A 19,154-nucleotide genomic window follows, 5' to 3' on the forward strand; every position below is an offset into this window, starting at 1 on the left:
GTTCTGCCCTCTGTATCAATCTCTGGAGAGAGGTTGGAAGTGGTTGGTTTGGTTTGGGGATGGAGTTAAGTAATAAAAGCATAGTGTGTTGCCATGGTGAGCCATTGAAGTAATTCTAATTTCATTTTCAAACGATACATTAGTCAGTAAACAATGTTTGTATCTTTTTTCTTTTTCAAGGTCTCAGGCATTTTGTGGAGGTTCAACATTTTAAAAATACAGTCAATTTTCAAAATACCAAACTGCTTTGCAAGACTTTGTAATGCTACACTAGGTAGAATATTAAATTCACGGGCACCATCAGGTGACTTCGTTCCAATGGGAGCCACATTAGAGCTTCAGAGACAAGAACAAATGGAACAAATGGAACAGCAGATGATCTGGCAGTCCTTAAGAAACAATCGACAAATCAACAGACATAACATTCAGATAGGGCCACCGCAAGCACAGGTAGGAGGCTTCTTTTCACTCAATTTCACAATATGTTTTTAAAATCTATATTGTGATCTATGTAGAAGGTTCAAAATGTTACTGTGAATTCACCAGTGTATATAAAATCTTAAAATAAATATGTACAAATTTATTTACAGAAAAGGATAGCAGTATCTCTGTACCTGTAGTATTCCATCAGATCTTAGGTTCAGCCAATGTGGGTATGTGAGAAAGTTTGCCAGTAGATTCTCATGAGTCAGTGGTTCTTCTGGGGTCAGTGGTGCTTCTGGGTTCGGTAGATTCTCATGGGTCAGTGGTTCTTCTGGGGTCAGTAGATTTTCATGGGTCACTGGTTCTTCTGGGGTCAGTAGATTCTCATGGATCAGTGGTTCTTATGGGGTTCTTTCTCTACCCAGTATTCTGGCCACCATGTGTAGTCTATCATGTGCTGAAAAATGGCATTAAACCCACAACAACAACTTTTAGCAGAATTAGAGATTTTAGTAATCCATTTTCTGCTGGGAGATCAGTGAAATGCTCATTGTCAACCAAGCAATATGGGGTTTTCACAAAAAGACTTGTTATGATATCTGGTAGGTCCTAAGTGAAAATAGTGCTGATCTAAATTCCAATACGGCTACCATGGCAATCATCTGGACAGTCCGGTTAAATGGCCGAGTGTTGTAAAGTGCCTCACCTATACAGATCACTGCCACCTCTCCTCTGTCTAAATGGGTTAAAGTCTTAGGCTTGGTCAAGATGGGTATGAGAAAGCTTGCCAGTAACTTTCCAGTGGGTGGTTCTTCCCAAGGTTTTCTGAGTTCTTCTACCAGTTATATAAGCCACCATGTATAGCCTATTGTGTGCAGATGGTGCTAAAACCATAACTAACAACAAATGTAGAATAAGTAGCATACAAAAATTCTAAGAGTTCTCAGTCAGGATTTTTGAAAGATAGAGAAACATTGCTTAAATGAGACACTTTTTAAAGATAGAGAAACATTGCTTAAATGAGACACTTTTCTGTTTTTATTTTATATTATCATATTTGTGCATTCATTGCAGAATTTAGCAAATGGTCCTGGAATATTTGGAACAACCAATAACAATCCTAACGATGGTTTGAGGCAGCATCATAATATTGGTAAACCATTTAGATTTTTAAAAATTGAGAAGTCGTGTAATAAATAACTATGATTTCTTATTTTAAAATCCTAAATTAGACTAACAGAGCCGTCTTTAGGTCATACATTTTCATTTATTTTATTTTGTTGCTTTCTAGAAATATTGAGACATGAATAATATTTTAGTTTTTATCAGCAATATGTATACAGCATTATTTTCATGGAGATCCATTTCTTACTGGATCTTATTTTGTTATTGCCTTGTTTTGTTCTAAAACATGATGAAAACTGAAAATAAAAACTGTTAACCAGTAATAAAAATGAACACTGCATGTCTCTTACTGATAGAAGGGTTCATAAAGCTAAGCATTGATCAAATTCTCTATCAGAGTATCACTGTTATATGACTGGCATGGTTTTCATATTAGGCATCAAATCAGTTCATCTCAAAGTTAAATCTTAAATACTATAATGTTAACACCTTGGATGTTTATGTTCTTCAACCTATGTATGTATTATTATCTCCCATTATTTTATGATTATCTTCTGTTATTTTCTTTTTATCTATTTGTTCATCTGTCTTGACCATTACCCATCTCATTTTAAAAAACTGGAAATCAACAAAACTTGCTATTCTACTTTTCCTTTTTATGACCACGTGCAAGAGGGTGGGATGGGAAACCCTCTACTATGGTCCGTGAGGGAGATCAAATGTATTAAAACTGCATTATAGTGACATTTTTTAAATTATATTTCTTTCCAGACTTTGTATAAAGATTATGGAACCAAACTAGGATGACATATGTGATGGTATTTGATGGATTTCAGTGTTTATGGCCATTATTTATGGTTTGGGGAATGGGGGAGGAGTGTATGGTCTAAAATGGTACTTTTTTCCAAATTAGGTATTATGTAAAAGCCATGAGATTAGTAATTGCTCTAAGTTTATTGTCTGCTTTAAATTCTAATTTACTTTTCAGATAATGAAACTAATACTAACCAAGAATCTACAGAAGAACAGGTAAGTGTCATTAATTGTTTAGCCTTTGTTTAGTAGATGACACGACATTTGTGTCATTTTCCCTACAACAGTGGCATCAATATTAAAATTTGTGTATAGATTTGTGAAGGTTTGTATACAGTGGAGTCACAATAGGTCAGTTGGTCAAGCATTGGATTTGTAAATTTAGGGGTCATGGGTTCATACATGCCAACCATTATGCTTTTGGCATAATCATTACGCTTTTTTTCACTTAATTACACCTTACGCGTAAAAGTTTATGAATTACGCTTTTTCGGTATATCCACCTTCCAAAATAAATCACTTGTTTGTTCTCTTGTTTTTATTAACATCCCATTAATCCCACATACCATAATTTAGAAAAGACAGCTTCTACGTAACTACAATATAAGAGTACGCTTGTCGGTGCACTTTCCTAACAGTATTATGTTCTGTTTATAGCAACTATCCTATTACCCAGAAACATGCTGGTTCTACTTTCAAACTTTCGACCTCGTATTCTATTTATAGCAGCTGTATGGCTTTGTGAGGAGAGAACAGACTGGTTTTCTAATTTTTAATCTTTACTCGCAGATTCTTTTTTCTAATTTATATTTAGTACAGAACCAGTCTATATGTATTTGGTGCTAAAAAGTATAATTTATTTTAGTCGATGTGTGTATGAGAGCAAAAATATCTCCTTTCAAATAATTTCACAGATGGATTAGAAAAAGGCCAGATATAAACGAAACAAAAAATAACAGAATCCTCCAAAGATGAGGGCAGCATCACGTGATGTCTATTGCAGGCTGTGTGGAAATAATTTTACTGTTTGGCGCTAAAAGTCTTCAGATGTATTCTAGTCGATGTTTGTGTTAGAGCACATATATTTTTTCAAATAATTTCACAGGTGGATCAGAAAAAAACAAAAAACGAATCCTTCAAAGATGAATACATGAATGGCATAATAGTGTTCCATTCTCTGGCACAGTGGCTCGTGTCGTTGCTTAAAATTGACCTGTCATACATGTACTATATAGTACATGTATGACAGGTCAGTTTTAAGCAATGATACGAGTCCCTGTATTCTAGGGCAGCATTATGCTCATTGCAGACTGTATGGAAATGATTTTAATATTGGGCATGTTGGTAAATTTTATGTGGAGAAACACTTGAAAACAAAGAAACACATCGAATTAGCTCGTCTTACGAACTCCAATACTAAGGTAACATCTTATCTGCAGCAGAACTAAAGTGTGGACATGAATGTTATAAATGCAGAGGTGTTATTTACCGAGTTCTTAATAGAAAGATAATGAAGATCTTGCTATTGGTGCAGAAGCAAGAGAATTCATAGAACACAATTCTACTCTAGCTGTGAAGGTGTTTTATGATAATGTTAGAGATTATTATGCTACAGCCTGTGATTACATGCTCCAGAAATTCCCCTATGGAGATGAAGTGCTTTTAAATGCTTCAGTTGCTGATGTAAATGAGAGACAGTCAAAAAGCTTCAAAAGTGTTAGATTCTTTGTCAACGGATATCCCTTTCTATTACCATCCTTGTCTACCTTGGACTATCTAGAAGGAGAATTCCTGAAGTATAAAGCTGGGATTCTACCTGACAATATACTTAATGCAGATAGAGTTGATGTGCAGTGGCACCTTATTTCCCAGCTAAAAGACACAATCACTGGAAGATATAAATTTCCTCTTCTTTGTCAGGTTATGAAAGGAATATTGGTTCTTTACCATTCTAATGCTGACTATGAGAGGTTGTTCAGTATTGTTAATAAACATGAAAGTGAATTCAGATCCACCCTAAATAACTTTGTGCTCTACTGGTGTGCAAAACATTCATGGTCTCAGCTGGTACAAAGTGTTTTAAAATGCAACATGACAATCTGTTGCTTTCTAAAGCTAAAAGTGCTGCATATGAAAACTTGAAGCAGTAAAGGATGTTAAAAGACGCGAGGGGCAAATAAACCATTGTTTATTGAATTTTTAGCATGTTATATGTGGACTCCTCTTTTTCTGCTTGGATTCCTCTTTTTGTCCACTTGTATTACACTTTTTCCTCATCAGGGGTTGGCATGTATGTGGGTTTGATACCTCTTGTTAACTGGGCTAGCCAGTGATGGCTGTCCAGATGTGTCACTGGGAAAAGCACTTAGCTTCCATTTTCCTGGCCTATAGCCAATAATGTATTGAAGGTGAGGTTAAAAACACCCAACATTTCAAGTCATATACAGTGGAGGTAAAGTTCACAGGTTAAGCAAAACCCTTCGTGTTTTCTTGTGCCTCTGAGTTTTGATACAAAGGCATCACAATTATCTGGCAGCAGCTTTGAAGGAAGTGACAACAACAATTTAAGGTAGCACATCAACCATTGTAGGGGGGGCCCCAAGTGGCCGAGTGGTCTAAAGCACTCTCCGTTATGGATCACTGCCATCTCACCTCTGTCTGCGTGGGTTCGAGTCTCAGATTCAGCCAATGTGGGTATGTGAGAAAGCTTGCCAGTAGCTTCTTGTGGGTCGGTGGTTCTTTTGGGGATTTCTCGGGTTCTTCCTCCACCATTAATACTGGCCGCCATGTATAGCCTATTGTGTGCTGAAAAATGGCATTAAACCCTACAACAACAACAACAACCATTGTAAGGCAGGGACATCATTAATGTTATGGTACTCTTTTAATATAGTCAGTGGCATCAACAATGTGAAGGTTCTGTTAAAACAGGCTTTGGCATCAGCAAATGTGAAGGTTCTTTTTTAACACAGGCATTGGCATCAGCAAATGTGAAGGTTCTTTTTTAACACAGGCATTGGCATCAGCAAATGTGAAGGTTCTTTTTTAACACATGCAACTGCATCATTAATGTTAAGGTTCTCTTTTAGTATAGGCACTGGCATCAACAGTGTGAAGGTTCTGTTTAATACAGACAGTGGCATCAACAGTGTGAAGGTTCTGTTTAATACAGATAGCGGCATCAACATCATGAAGGTTCGGTTTAAACACAGCCAGTGGCATCAACATTGTAGGTTCGGTTTTAACATAGGAAGAGGCATCAGCAATGTTAAGATGCTGTTTTAATATGGGCAAAGGCAATAGCAATGTTAAGGTACTGTTTTGATGTAGGCAATGGCAATAGCAATGTTAAGGTACTGTTTTGATGTAGGCAATGGCATCAGCAATGTTAGTTGCTGTTTTATTGTAGGCAATGGCATCAGCAATGTTAAGGTACTGTTTTAATATAGGCAATGGCATCAGCAATGTGAAGGTTCTGTATTAACACAGCCATGGGCTTCAACAATGTGGAGGTTCTCATTTAGTATAGGCAGTGGCATCAGTAATGTTAATGTTCTTTTTTAATGTAGGCAGTGGCATCAGTAATGTTAAGGTGCTGGTGGTACCAGCAATGTTTAGGTACTGTTTTAAAGTTCTTGCAATATAATATCTTCTGCATGAAGTTGCCATATTCAAGTGAAACTTTGACAAATCATTACTTTAGGTCTGAGGTTTTTACCTAGGTATATTTTGAGTTCCCGTCATGTCTGTATAGCTGTATGCTATGTCATGTTAACATCATGGTTTACAGGAATATTGCCATGTTTTGCAGAACTGATGCATTGTTTTCTGAGAGACATATCACTGCAAAATATCAATCTTTAATGCCATTGCTATAGCACATTTGCTGCTGTTGCATTCAGTATATCAATCTTAAATGCCATTGCTATAGCACATTTGCTGCTGTTGCATTCAGTTCTAGTGTGGCTCTAATGCCATTGCTATTGCACATTTGCTGCTTTTGTGCTGATGATTTAGAAGAATAACTGCAAGTTTTATCTTTATTCATTAAAAGTTATTTATCACACACTCATTTGTTGAAATATACTATAAGGGGTCTGTTCATAATTAATGTTCTCTTATAAAACGTGCCTACCTTCAAGTTTGGTTTGGTGACTTTCGTTGATTTGTGTTCTTTAGCAACACAAGTAGGTTATTCAGCACCAGGGCAGCTATAGTTGAGTGCCCAAGGACACCATTGTAGTCAACTCAGGGTAGGATTTTAACTTGTACCCTTTTTCGTTATGTGTCCAGCATACTAACCACTAAGACATAGTGGTTCCTCCTTGAAACAATTGAAAAACCCTTAGGATCATGATAGAAGAGTAATTTCCCTAATATGTGCCCCTTACGAACATGGTAGAAGAGTAATTCCCTGTCTTTGTGCCCCTTAAGAATTGACAGAAGAATAATTCCCCTGTGTTTGAAAATACTTGAAAAATCACAGGTTTGAAAAAATGTCACTTCCTCACCCGTCTTTTGTGTAAAGTTCAGTATTTGCTGTGAAAACTGCACAATACTGATACTGTTTTTATTTCCTACAATCCAAAATTAATTTTTCTATCTGTCTAGATTATTGTTATCATATTTTAAGTCACAATTATTCTGCACCTGTTTAAATCCAGTTTGTGAACTAGCAGAAATGTTTCAATATTCAAAATTCATGATTTTTGCTTTGTCCCAGTTCTGACAGTAAATTTTCCTTCAACTACATTCATATGGAGATTTAAGTACCAGAATTTGCTTTTCTCTCAAGCAAAGTGGAAGAAAATCTGACTGGCTAAACTTTTTTATTTCCTCTCCAACATTTGATAACACATTTTTGCTTTCGAAAACCAGGTATGCACTTGGAGAATGTAGTTTTGCCAGACATGTCTGGAGCATGTCTTACAGAATGAATACTTGAATAGAACTGACTCACGCCATAAGAAGTATTGCTGTTTTTAAAAAATAAAATAATATGTGATTATATTGTTCAGATGTCACGATTAACTTCTTATTATGAAATTTATCCCTGTGAAACATATGAAACTCTTGAGTGGAATCTTAAGAATCCTGATAGTTTTTCTTTTTTTCGTTTTGCAGATTCTTCTTCTTTGTGAAATAAAAGGCTTAAGATTTTGTATGTTCTTAAGATAATGTAATTTTATTTATTTTCTTTGATCACAATATTGTGGTTTTGCCAAAAAAAAAACATTTTTGTGGGTAGTTAAAGGCACGGTTTTGCCTCTCAGAGTTTGCATGTTTGTAGTTATTTAGTTTTGTGGATTAGCCAGAATAAAGAATACAAAGGAACAAAAATGCAGAAAATAAATTACGGTTGCTTCAGTGGTTAAAACACTACTATTAACCCCTATGAGCACAAAAAGATCAATCCATTACACAAGGGAACTGACACAGCCAACAACACTAATCTAATCAGTGCAGTACTTGTGTATGATCACTTCCTTAAAACACTGCCCATACATTCATACCATCTGTTAATTTATGACAGCCGTGGTGTTAGCACAGTGCTTTAAGAGTGGTATATTTCAGCATAATCTTATTCTACATGTGAACCAAAGATGTGACCAGCTGTCCCCTGCTCAATGCCATTAGCAGCATCAACATTTGATGTGTTCAAAGTCCATCATTGTGCAAACATGCTGACTTGATTAAAAAAATAATGGAATCACTCCATTGTTTAATCCTGCCTCATGAATGAATGAACTGAAGCGAATAGACTTTATGATAAATAAAGACCACAAAAAAGTCACATTTTGGCAACAGGTAAGCTACGTAAGTCATGTACACCATCAGGAAGAAAGAAGATGTCACTGGTGAAAATTAGTGTACTGTATGATTGGACCTTAAAAACTGATCAATCAAGGCAATTCATACAGAATGGATAAATGCAGTTCATGTGAAAATCAATCAAGGCAATTCATGTGGAATGGATAAATGCAGTTCATGTGAAAATGTGTGAAAGGTTGGACATAATTATGTAAGGCTTTGAGAATACTGGACTTGTTTTATTCAACAATTTTTCAGGATTATTTTCCTGACAAACACTTTTGTGCATCAGCATGCATAATAGGCAAATGTTTATTCAGTAGTCCATAAATCAGTTAAGTGAGATTCTGTACTGTGCTGGAATTAGTGTACATGCATGGTGTTTCATTGGTAATTGTGCTTCAAACAATAGATCCAGTATTTTATAGTCATGTTGTTTATTGGGATGAAAGATGCATGGATAAAATGAGATGTGATTTCACAAGGATTTTTGTTTGTTTTTTTAAGTTTCAGTTCAGTGGACAAATATTAAATCTAATTTCATATACTAGTGTCATTTATTATTTACCTTATGCTTTTTGTCATTGCTGTCAGTCTGTACTAATGTAACTGAGTTAAGGCAGTGAGTGGAAATTACAACTTCCAGGTACTATATATAAATGTGTGCATTTAAATAATATAAAATGCTTTATAATGCTTTTTATGGGGTTAAATTTAAACGTGTAAAAATAGTGAATATTTATTGCCATTTTTACGGACATGATGTAGATTATCTTATAGCTTTGTTGATCTCTAGGAATAAAATGCAGTATCTTATAGCTTTGTTGATCTCTAGGAATAAAATGCAGGAAGAAATGGGAGAGTGGCTTCTTTATCATATGTGGCTCATTTTTCTTGGATAGTAAAAATGTATACTACCCTACAAAAATTAATCCTACAAAAATTAGTGAAACCAATGTGATAATTGTTTTAGAAGTACAATATTTTTCCAGTTGAATTGGTGGTTTTGTTGAGTTGAAGCCTGAGACCCAACTCTCAGGATCAGACATATGACATTTTCATAGGAAAATGTATTTTAATGCCATATTCAGATATCTAAAAATTGTAACAAAACAGTGCTTACTCTGTTAGAATATACCATGATTTTTCTAAACATTTTAACCTGTAATGGTATCTACCATTATGGCCCTTTCTTCCCTTAAAAATATGCTAAGATGGTGTAAACCCTATCATGACATACAAAAAGATTTCATGTCAGAATCTTCTTATTTAATGGTATGTTGCAAATTCTGTATCTGAAGTGATCATTATAATAGTAAGACTTGAAAGGGAACAGAGTGGGGATGGCACACCGCTGTTTTCAGTAGAGTTTTAAATTTATCATAAATTACAAAAGAGGTATAAAGCAAAGAAGGAGTCCTAAAGTAGTAAAAACGAAATATTTCAGTTCCTCATACAGCTGCATTGTATTCAGTATTTCTTGTACTACTCTTGAGTACATCTAGAGTCTTATTGTAACCTTGTCATACTAAGCTAGGGATTCATACTAAGCTAGGAATTCATACTCAGCTAGGGATTCATGCTAAGTTGTTGTTGTTGTAGGGTTTAACGCCATTTTTCAGCACACGATAGGCTATACATGGCGGCCAGTATTAATGGTGGAGGAAGAACCCAGGAAATGCCCAGAAAGAACCACCGACCCGCAAGAAGCTACTGGCAAGCTTTCTCACATACCCACACATCGAACCTACGCAGACAGAGGTGAGATGGCATTGATCCGTAACAGATAGCGTTTTAGACCACTCAGCCACTCCGGGCCCCTGATTCATGCTCAGCTAGTGATTCATACTAAACATGTATTGAAGGCATAAACAAAACTGATTGATGCCAACAAATGCTTTAAATAACACATGATCCTACTGTTCACATGCTGGGATTGACTTTATATTTTGGAATTTACATGTTGCAAAATATTTAACTAGTGTAGCCTGAACTTTATAGACAACATGCATGATTACTGTTTGAACAACACGTGTATTCAGGTGTTAAAATGAGTCCTGATTCAAATTGGGATCCACTTATTCAACCAGACCGAAAAACTCAGGAAAATCAACATGGTTATGATTGACACTTTACTTGTCAGCTAACTTTAATAATTCTAAATTTTGGTTGTCTCCCTTGTCACTCTGTTGATGGCTTACAAGAATGAATTTCAGATAATTGTTATGCTCAGTCCTCTGAATAATATCTCATATTGTATTTTAAAAAAACAGTTTATCATGAACAAATATGAATAATTAATGCAACAGTGCTGCTAATTAACTTCTAAAATATTTCTGAACTTGGGTTGAGAGCAAGATACATTTGTATATTGGTATATAGGCAGAACTGAAATTATGTCAAAGTTGAGTCAGCAAGGACAGTTGATAGAGAAGTAATTCCATGTTGACTGTTGAATGGCTTGAAGTCTGATTGGTCAGGGACCACCAATGGAATCACTGATCATCAGTGATGGACAGTTGTATATAACTTTCATACAGATAATTGTCTCAATAATGCACATGAAATTGACAAACTTTGGGCTGCCAAATTATGATGGTCTCCTTGACATGGCTCTTATTTTCTTTTTTATTTCTTTCTTCTTTTTATTTTCCTTTTTTTCTTGCAGGTTCAGCAATTAGTTGATATGGGATTCAATCAGGAACAAGTGAGGGATGCATTACGGATGTCAAACAATGATCTCAGTGTAGCCACAAATATTCTTCTTCAGGAGTCTTAGCAGAAGCAGAACTCTTTCACAAACAAGACTCTTATTCTGTACAGACTTCTTTAGGGCTGTTCCATTACAATATTCATAGGATGTGGGGGAGGCACTTTTGAATAGTCTACCTAAGATGCAATTAAGGCCTTTAATGAGCTACCCGTAAAACTTATTTCAGGCGAAAGTCACCCACCAGTAGAATATTATTTATTACCGGTTGAATATTTTTTATACATGGTCACAGTTTTCATCATTAAATATAGAATATCCCAAATTGGCTGTACGTGTCGGAATGGTCAATAATTAATGGGCTAACTTAAGTTGGATCACCATGTTTATGATGCCCATAGTGTAAGAGGGTATGGTTTTTTTGCCCAGCACTAGATACCCAGTGGTCAGTTTCACCATTTACTCATGCATACTTCACAAGAGATTCTGCCAGTCTCAGGTGTTTGAATTGTGCACAGTTTTTACAAATTTGTGAACGTGGGAGAGCAGTGGTGCATAACTCCAGTTAATTAGTACAAAGTCACACATACAAAAATTTACTTAGCACATTATACAGTTCAATAAAAATGTTAAACTTCAATAAATAAGAATGTAAAAAAGAAATTTACAAGTAAAGATATTTATTTTGATAAATATACCTCAGTCTAAACAAGCATACCATTGGCAGTGTTGGACTTTAAACCGTAATACAGTGACATGGAATGGAACAGATAAGTAATGTGGCATATTAGTCAGGAAAGCATTTAATCAAGAAAGTGAAACTTTGGCAGAGCTCTTGCTAGTGAAAACTATTATTTTGGAGCAGAGAGAAGTCAACCAATTTGTTCAAGCTGGCTAAGCTAGCTATGCATTCACCACATCAGACAGCAGACTGTGATGTGGGGTTTTTCAACACAGTACAATATTCATACACAACAGATAAAGAACAGATTTTCCTCAGAAATCATCAACAATTATGTTTATGCAGCTAGTGTATACATCTTTGGAGGATTTTGATTGAACTTTAACGACCGCTCCGGTGGCCTATTGGTTAGAGCATCCGCCTCAGATACGGGAGGTCATGGGTTCAATCCCTGGCCAAGTCAGACCAAAGACTTACAAAAATGGTTCTGACAGTTTCCTCGCTTGATGCTCAACATTAAGAGGTTAGTGTTAGGACTGGTTGGCCTGGTGTCAGGATAATATGACTGGGTGGGACATCATGCTATATGTCTGCGACATGATGCCCCAATGCTAGGCATCACTATAAACCACCACACTGCAGACATTGTAGCAGTATGACTAAACAAAATTTAAAACTACGTTAATAATCCAAATCTCACACACACACATCGAATGTCAACAATGGAGCAGGCAGCAAGAAAGTCAGATATTTCAGTGTTTAAATATTATGGCCGTTTCAAATACCACCTCAGTGACCTCTAACGTTTTTTCCTGCTCCATTCTTAGTTTGGTGACAAGGGGGAGCTCCCCCCTTTAGTAAAATCCTGTCATCATTGCTCTTGCACTGTTCAAAATAAAATACATATCTACACCTGGCCACAAGATTGAGCGACTAATTCAATTCAATGTTAATAGAAAACCAAAATGTACAGAATGATAGGTCATCCATCCAGTAAAACTTCTGTCTTCACTACTGTGAATGTCATTGGCAACATATAGCTTCATGGAGTGTGTAATTCAACATTAGAATGTTGTTCTCCGAGTTAAAAATGTTCAGTGGTTGTTGACCTGTGCGTATAAACATCTTTAGCGCTGCCAGCATGTCCATGAATGGAGCTGTTGTATTGCAGCACTGTAACCGATGTTCTCACCAGGAATTTCGATTGCATCGGGTTATCCATGCAGTAGTGAAAGAAATTATTTTCAGAAACAAACTTTGCAGTCTTAAAATTCAAGAGAAAAAAAATGAAATATAAAAGAAGGTGCACATATTTGCATATGTTTTATTTCCCTAAGTTATATCATGTTTTCATGCCAAAGCTTATTACAGTGTTTGAATTAAATAACATTTTTCTTTTTTCACTTTCCCATATCTCATTACTGTCACATTGAAGTCAAACGGAAAAATAGATGAGAGCAATTACTAGGGCAGCATCCACTTAAGATTTTACGTTTTTATTATTTTATGGACCAAACTTTTTATTACCTTGCTCAGCGTATACAACGTAAATAATGGAGCTCTTAAGGATGAAATGTGATTTTCATTCATATTTTACCTGCCGTAAATATATTCAAACAAATTTTAAAACATCTTAACAGTTACAATAATAATAAAAACAATTAGAAATACAGTTAGAAAAAAACAAACGAATTGTGATAATGTCCTAAGGAATGTAGGCAGTCCTACCCCTACCCTAACTCATCCATTGCCAAGTAGATGAAAACCAAAAGTTATCAAAGACTTAACAAACCAATCCAGTGATATCCAAACCAAGGATAGGAAATCTGCTGTTCAGTGTTGAACTGTTCCATTTCTTTTTGTTTGTTAGGCTTTTTATTTTCCTTCTTTAGACAAGACCTGCTGAAACTCTAACCTTCATAGCCAGGTCTTCATGGGGCTGGCTGGATGCTTGATAATTTTAGACCTCCTTAGCCAGTTCAACATGGGGCTGTCAGGGCATTGGATAATTTTGGACCTGTGTAGCTAGGTCATAATGTGGCTAGCTGGGCACTTGGTAATTTTAGATCTTGGCTAACATAGGGCTGTCAGGGCATTAGATAATTTTGGACCTTCATAGCCAGGTCAGCATGGGGGTGGCTGGGCACTTGGTAATTTTTGATCTCCTTAACCTATCAGGGCGCTAGATAATTTTGGACCTTCATAGCCAGACTAGCCAGATGCTAGGCCATTTTAAGGTTTTTTGATGGTTGTGTGTCTGTTTTATTGAACTACCTTAAAAAGTAGCATTTGTCACCCACTGAACTGGAAATGACTGAAATAAAAACACACACCACATTCCATCATGCAAGCCTATGTCAGAGCAAAGATTGAAACTGCATCAAAGGTCATGCACTGGCAGTCAGGCAAAGCAAGGTACAAAAGAAAAAATACGAAGTCAGTGCATAATTATCCTGGATTATCTTAATTACCTTCCAAGAAACGATAAGAACAGGTGTCATTCAAGTGATATGGCTTGGAATTGGATGACATTGATTTTTTAACAGATTCATTTTCAAAAGATAGAATGAAACATACAAGCATATCGGCATGAGTACATAGAATCGGGGCATGTTCAAAAGCATCATGGCATAATAGGACTGCAGCCCTAACGAAAACATGGATGATAGGCAGTGAAGATTTCTACAAAGAAGTGTTTGTGCCTGCATTTACTTTGTTACTTCCCATTTTTCCTATTAATTTAGTTTTTCTAATGCATGCTAATTAACATTCACAGCTACTCTTCGGTTCTAAATAATACATTAATTACCCAATATAACAGCCATGAAAGTGTAATATTATACAGGGTCCACACATGATTTAGAACCATATAAGTCTAGTGTTATAGAGTCCACTCTTGGATACAGCCATATAAGTCTAGTATTATTCAGATTCCACTCATGGATACAGCCATAAATGTTATGTTATAAAGGGTGTACACTTGAGTGAAACCATACAAATATACCGCTATACAGGTTCCAGACTTGGGTGAAGCCATTACAGTAGAGAGTTATAAAGGGTTCAGCCTTGTGTGCAGCCATAAAAGTGTACTGTTATATAGGGTCCATACTTGGTGAAGCCATTAAAGTGTAGTGTTATACAGGGCCCACACTTGGACAAGGTCATAAAAGTGTACTGTTAAACATGGACCACACTTGAGTGGAGCTATAAAAGTAGTGTTATACAGGGTCTGCACTTGAGTGGAGCTATAAAATTAGTGTTATACAGGGTCCACACTTGAGTGGAGCTATAAAATTAGTGTTATACAGGGTCCACACGAGTGGAGCTATAAAATTAGTGTTATACGGGGTCCACACTTGAGTGCAGCCATAAAAGCAGCATTATATAGTGTTGAACCTTAGGTGCAGTCATAAATGTGTACTGTTAAACAGGGTCCACACTTGAGGTGCAGCCATTAAAAACTTGTACAGGGTCCACACTTGGGGTGACACTGAGATAGTTGCCCCATTTCTCTCAAATGTGCAGAGAGAGTGAAGCTGAATTTTGTCATGTCTTTAGCAAACATCACTTCTTTCCCCTTTTTTTGGTCAACGAAAGCTTTCATATTTTGATTACTTTATCAACTATTTCCTTTCTTTCATTTTGGTTTACTGTAAAACAGTTTAAGAATTCATTTCATGCTTTTCAAGCAACTTTTATGTTAATTCAAGGATTTTTACGTTTCTATCTATGAGATCCCTGGTAAAGGAGTGAACATCCTTGTATTTATAGCCTGTCGGGAGTAAATTATTATTCAATGGAGATGTATGGGCTGCTTGCTAGTAAAGATAAAGAAGTTCATTTCATATTTCATCCTGTAAAAGCAGGAATAGAGGATGTATACCACAATATCTGTCACCTTTTTAGATAGAAACCTATTATTGAGGTTGTCTTCTTTGGCAAAAGCAGCATCTTGATCAACAAAGCAAGAAATCTGGGGGGAAAGATTCTGAACTTTGTATTTCCTGAACTTTAATTAGTATTTCTTTTAATGGTAAATCATATATGGCTCACAGGATTAGTACAAAGATCTGTTGTTAAGCAGCTGTTTTAAAACTCTCAAACCTCATTTTTCCTGATTTTCCTATCACTTTGACCCATTTTGGCAGAAGACACATCACCCAAATAGAAGTCAAGTATGGACCCTGCTTGCAGGCAAGGTTGTGTTAAACTAATTTAGAACTGACTTCATAAGAATACACTGCCATATTCTGTCGTGTATAATGTGCACCCTGAATTTTTTACCAGCATGAAGTGAAAACTTTGTTCATGCATATAATGCTTTTGTGTTGTTGTTGTTATGGGGTTTAACGCCATTTTTCAGCACACGATAGGCTATGCATGGTGGCCAGTATTAATGATGGAGGAAAACCCCAGGAAGAACCACCAACCCACGAGAAGCTACTGACAAGCTTTCTCACATATAATGCTTTTGTGATCTTGTGCAATTAAACAACATTCTGCCATTTTGGATAGTGCACTAGTCATCCTTTGTTATATGGCTTTTGAATGGTTTACAGTCAAACTGTTCTGGACTATTTCTCTGTTTTTCACAGCATCTAATACTTGCAAATGGCTATGATGGTTATATTGTCTCAGTATGGCAGTTTCTTATATGGCCCATACTGATAATTTGTCTGGATTAATTCAATGTGGGATGCTATGTGAAAGTTCAGTCCAGTATTTGGAGCAGCATGATGTTGTAGAAATAGATCTCGATTATGTTGACATAATATCTTAAGTTGGGCATACTACTTAAAATAGTAAAGAACTGATTATTGTTTATTCACAAAAAATTATTAAATAATGTGATTTAAGAAGGTTAATAAGACAAAATAGTTTATTTTCCAAAGAAAAATAAATGAATTGCAGATTTGCCTAGAAAATACATTGTAATTAAATATAGAACATCCAAAATGTAGTATGTACTGATTGCTCTGAAAACACACTGAGTCAGTGAAGCATTGCTCTATGTACAGGCAGATAGAAATGTAAAATATTGTGATTTAAACTGAAAAATAAATGATGGAATCATGTTTATTTTCAAACAAAAGTCAGTAAATTGCAAAGTTGATACATGCCTAAAACAGTATACATGGTTTGTCCCGAGTCAGCATAAAGATGAGAGTTTGATTTGGCCTAGGGTTACATTAAGGTCATCATGTGAAGTTGTATTCATAAGTTGTTTAAAGAAAACATTGTTTCCTCTGACATGTGGGTTTTGTATTTGTTATGAACCCCCACATTTACACTTTTAGCTTTATTGTATAAATACAATTCAAAATGAATGGGGATTTATAAAAGTTCAATTCACTGTGTCTACAAATATCTTTGCATAGACGTCAAAGAAGAAACATTGTTGGATTTTTGCAGATGAAACAATGGAGATGGAGATGTTTTTTACACACATTACGATTTATGCCTGCTGTGTCATGATAACCAGTATGTTAAAACATTGTCTACAAGGAAGCATCATTGTATAAATGTATGTCATATTATTGCGTGTAAGCATTATAGTTGTTAATGTCTGTATGAAAACATTGTCGATAAGTAAGTATTGTTCTTATATATGTCTCTCAAAACCAGTGCTGGTATAAACCCCGTGGAGGCCCTATGGCAGGCAAAATCTTAGAGCCCCCCTCGCAAATTATCTCCAAATAAGTTTTATCAATATTATTTTGATCTGTTGTCACGGGACCCCTAGGCCGGTGACTACTCAGCCTGTTTGGTAATCCGGCACTGCTCAAAAATTTTAATTAAGTTGCATCATAGTTGTTTATGTCTGTGTGAAAATATTGTCTATTAAGCAGCATCATAGTTGTTCATGTCTGTGTTATAACATTGCAAATAAGTTGCATCATAGTTGTTAATGTCTGCATGAAAACTTTGTCCACAATCTTAAGATTTTAAAAATTTCATTTGATTAATTGAAATTCTAAATTTAGTAAAATGCTAATTATTAATTTGTACGATTTTGAAAATGTATATTTCATTATTGCAAATTTCTTGGTATAACACTTAAAACTTTTTATGCAACAAGTACTTTGTTTTTAATTGGGACCATATAGCCGGTATTGTGCCGACACCATTCAACCCTACTACTATAATCTCTGTTATGAGAAGATGTAGCTCATTCATTTTCATATTCATTCATTTGTTCAGTCAATTATGGCATCCTCGGTTGCAGAGTGGTCTAAAGCACTCATTTTCACAGATCACTCACATTTTACATGTGACCACATGGTGTTGAGTCTTGGCATGACCAACATGGGTATGTAAGAAAGCTTGCCAATAATTTTCTTGGGTCAGTGGCCCTTTCCAGGTTCTTCCTCCACCAGATATACTGCCTGCTATGTATAGTTTATCATGTGCTTAATATAAATGTCCTCACATTTATTACACCCTCAATATATTGGACCCTATTTCACCTGCTCTTGAGAACTAGTATGTGAATGCATCTCAACACGAGTAATTTAACCATACAGAAACTAGGTCATTGTAACCTCATTCTCATGCTTGAATGACTTTTATTTTCAGTTATTTGTTTCTTAGGCCCTCAGTATCTTGAACCTAATGAACCTACACTTATGAAAATCCGTTTGTAGGTGCATCTTTTCAGGAGTAACTCATCCATAGGTCATGCTTTGTTTACTTGTTTTTTTTTCTCAGCCAGTCATTTATTACACAGCAACTTGGTCCCCATACCAACAAGTCATGAAAATTGGTATATGAATACATCTCAGCAAGAGTAACTCAATTATTCAAACACTGTTATTATGACATAATTTTCATGCTCGAGTAACTTAATTTTTCAATAAATTGTTAATTACACCCTCTATGCCTCGTCCATTTCATCTATATTTATACTGAGGTTGTATCAAGAAATGTGGTGGTGGTGGTGGTGGGGTTTAACGCCATTTTTCAGCACACGATGGGCTATACATGGCGGCCAGTATTAATGGTGTCAGAAGAACCCAGGAAAACCCTGGAAAGAATCGACCCACGAGAAGATACCGGCAAGCTTTCTCACATACCCACACTGGCTTAATCCGAAACTTGAACAGGTGCAGACAGAGGTGAGATGGCAGTGATCCGTAATGGAGAGCGCTTTAGACCATTCGGCTGCCCCATCAAGAAAAGTAGCAAAGCCATACATAAACTAAGTTGCTGTGACCAGATTTGCATGCCTGAGTGACCTTTGTATTTTGTGCAGTTTGTTCACTATCCCCTCATTATGAGAGACCCTATTTTACCTACACAAGAAAATTGGCATATCGGTACATTTTGATATAAGAAACTAAATAATACCAAAACTAGGTCATTGTGAACTAATTCTCATACTTTAGTTTAATTCTTTTTCACCTGTTTCTTCAATATGCCCTCAATATCTTGGATCTTTGTTTACCTACACACGTGAATTTTTTTTATATTGATGCATATTAGGAAGAGGGAGTCGGCCATATTAAGACCTAGGTCACCATCCCCTACTTTTCATGACTGACTTTTGTATTTTCAGCTATTGGTTTGTTACACACCCAATTGTTACTGTTC

General features: G+C 35.9%; 1 protein-coding gene across 1 annotated transcript in view; it reads left to right on the top strand.

The window, feature by feature from the left end:
* LOC149799403 (ubiquitin-associated domain-containing protein 2-like) overlaps window positions 1-18,439 on the top strand; it is a 55,566-nt gene extending 37,127 nt beyond the window's left edge. The window contains exons 7-10 of the mRNA XM_089958741.1: window positions 181-450; window positions 1,498-1,576; window positions 2,537-2,577; window positions 10,841-18,439. Of these exons, the coding sequence (XP_089814867.1) occupies window positions 181-450; window positions 1,498-1,576; window positions 2,537-2,577; window positions 10,841-10,951 (501 nt within the window). The 3' untranslated portion in view covers window positions 10,952-18,439. The remainder of the gene's footprint in view (window positions 1-180; window positions 451-1,497; window positions 1,577-2,536; window positions 2,578-10,840) is intronic.
* Window positions 18,440-19,154: the final 715 nt, after the last annotated feature.

Source organism: Sinohyriopsis cumingii, chromosome 5 (genome assembly GCF_028554795.1).
Source record: "Sinohyriopsis cumingii isolate HCF-2022 chromosome 5, ASM2855479v2, whole genome shotgun sequence".
Lineage (NCBI taxonomy): Eukaryota > Metazoa > Mollusca > Bivalvia > Unionida > Unionidae > Sinohyriopsis > Sinohyriopsis cumingii.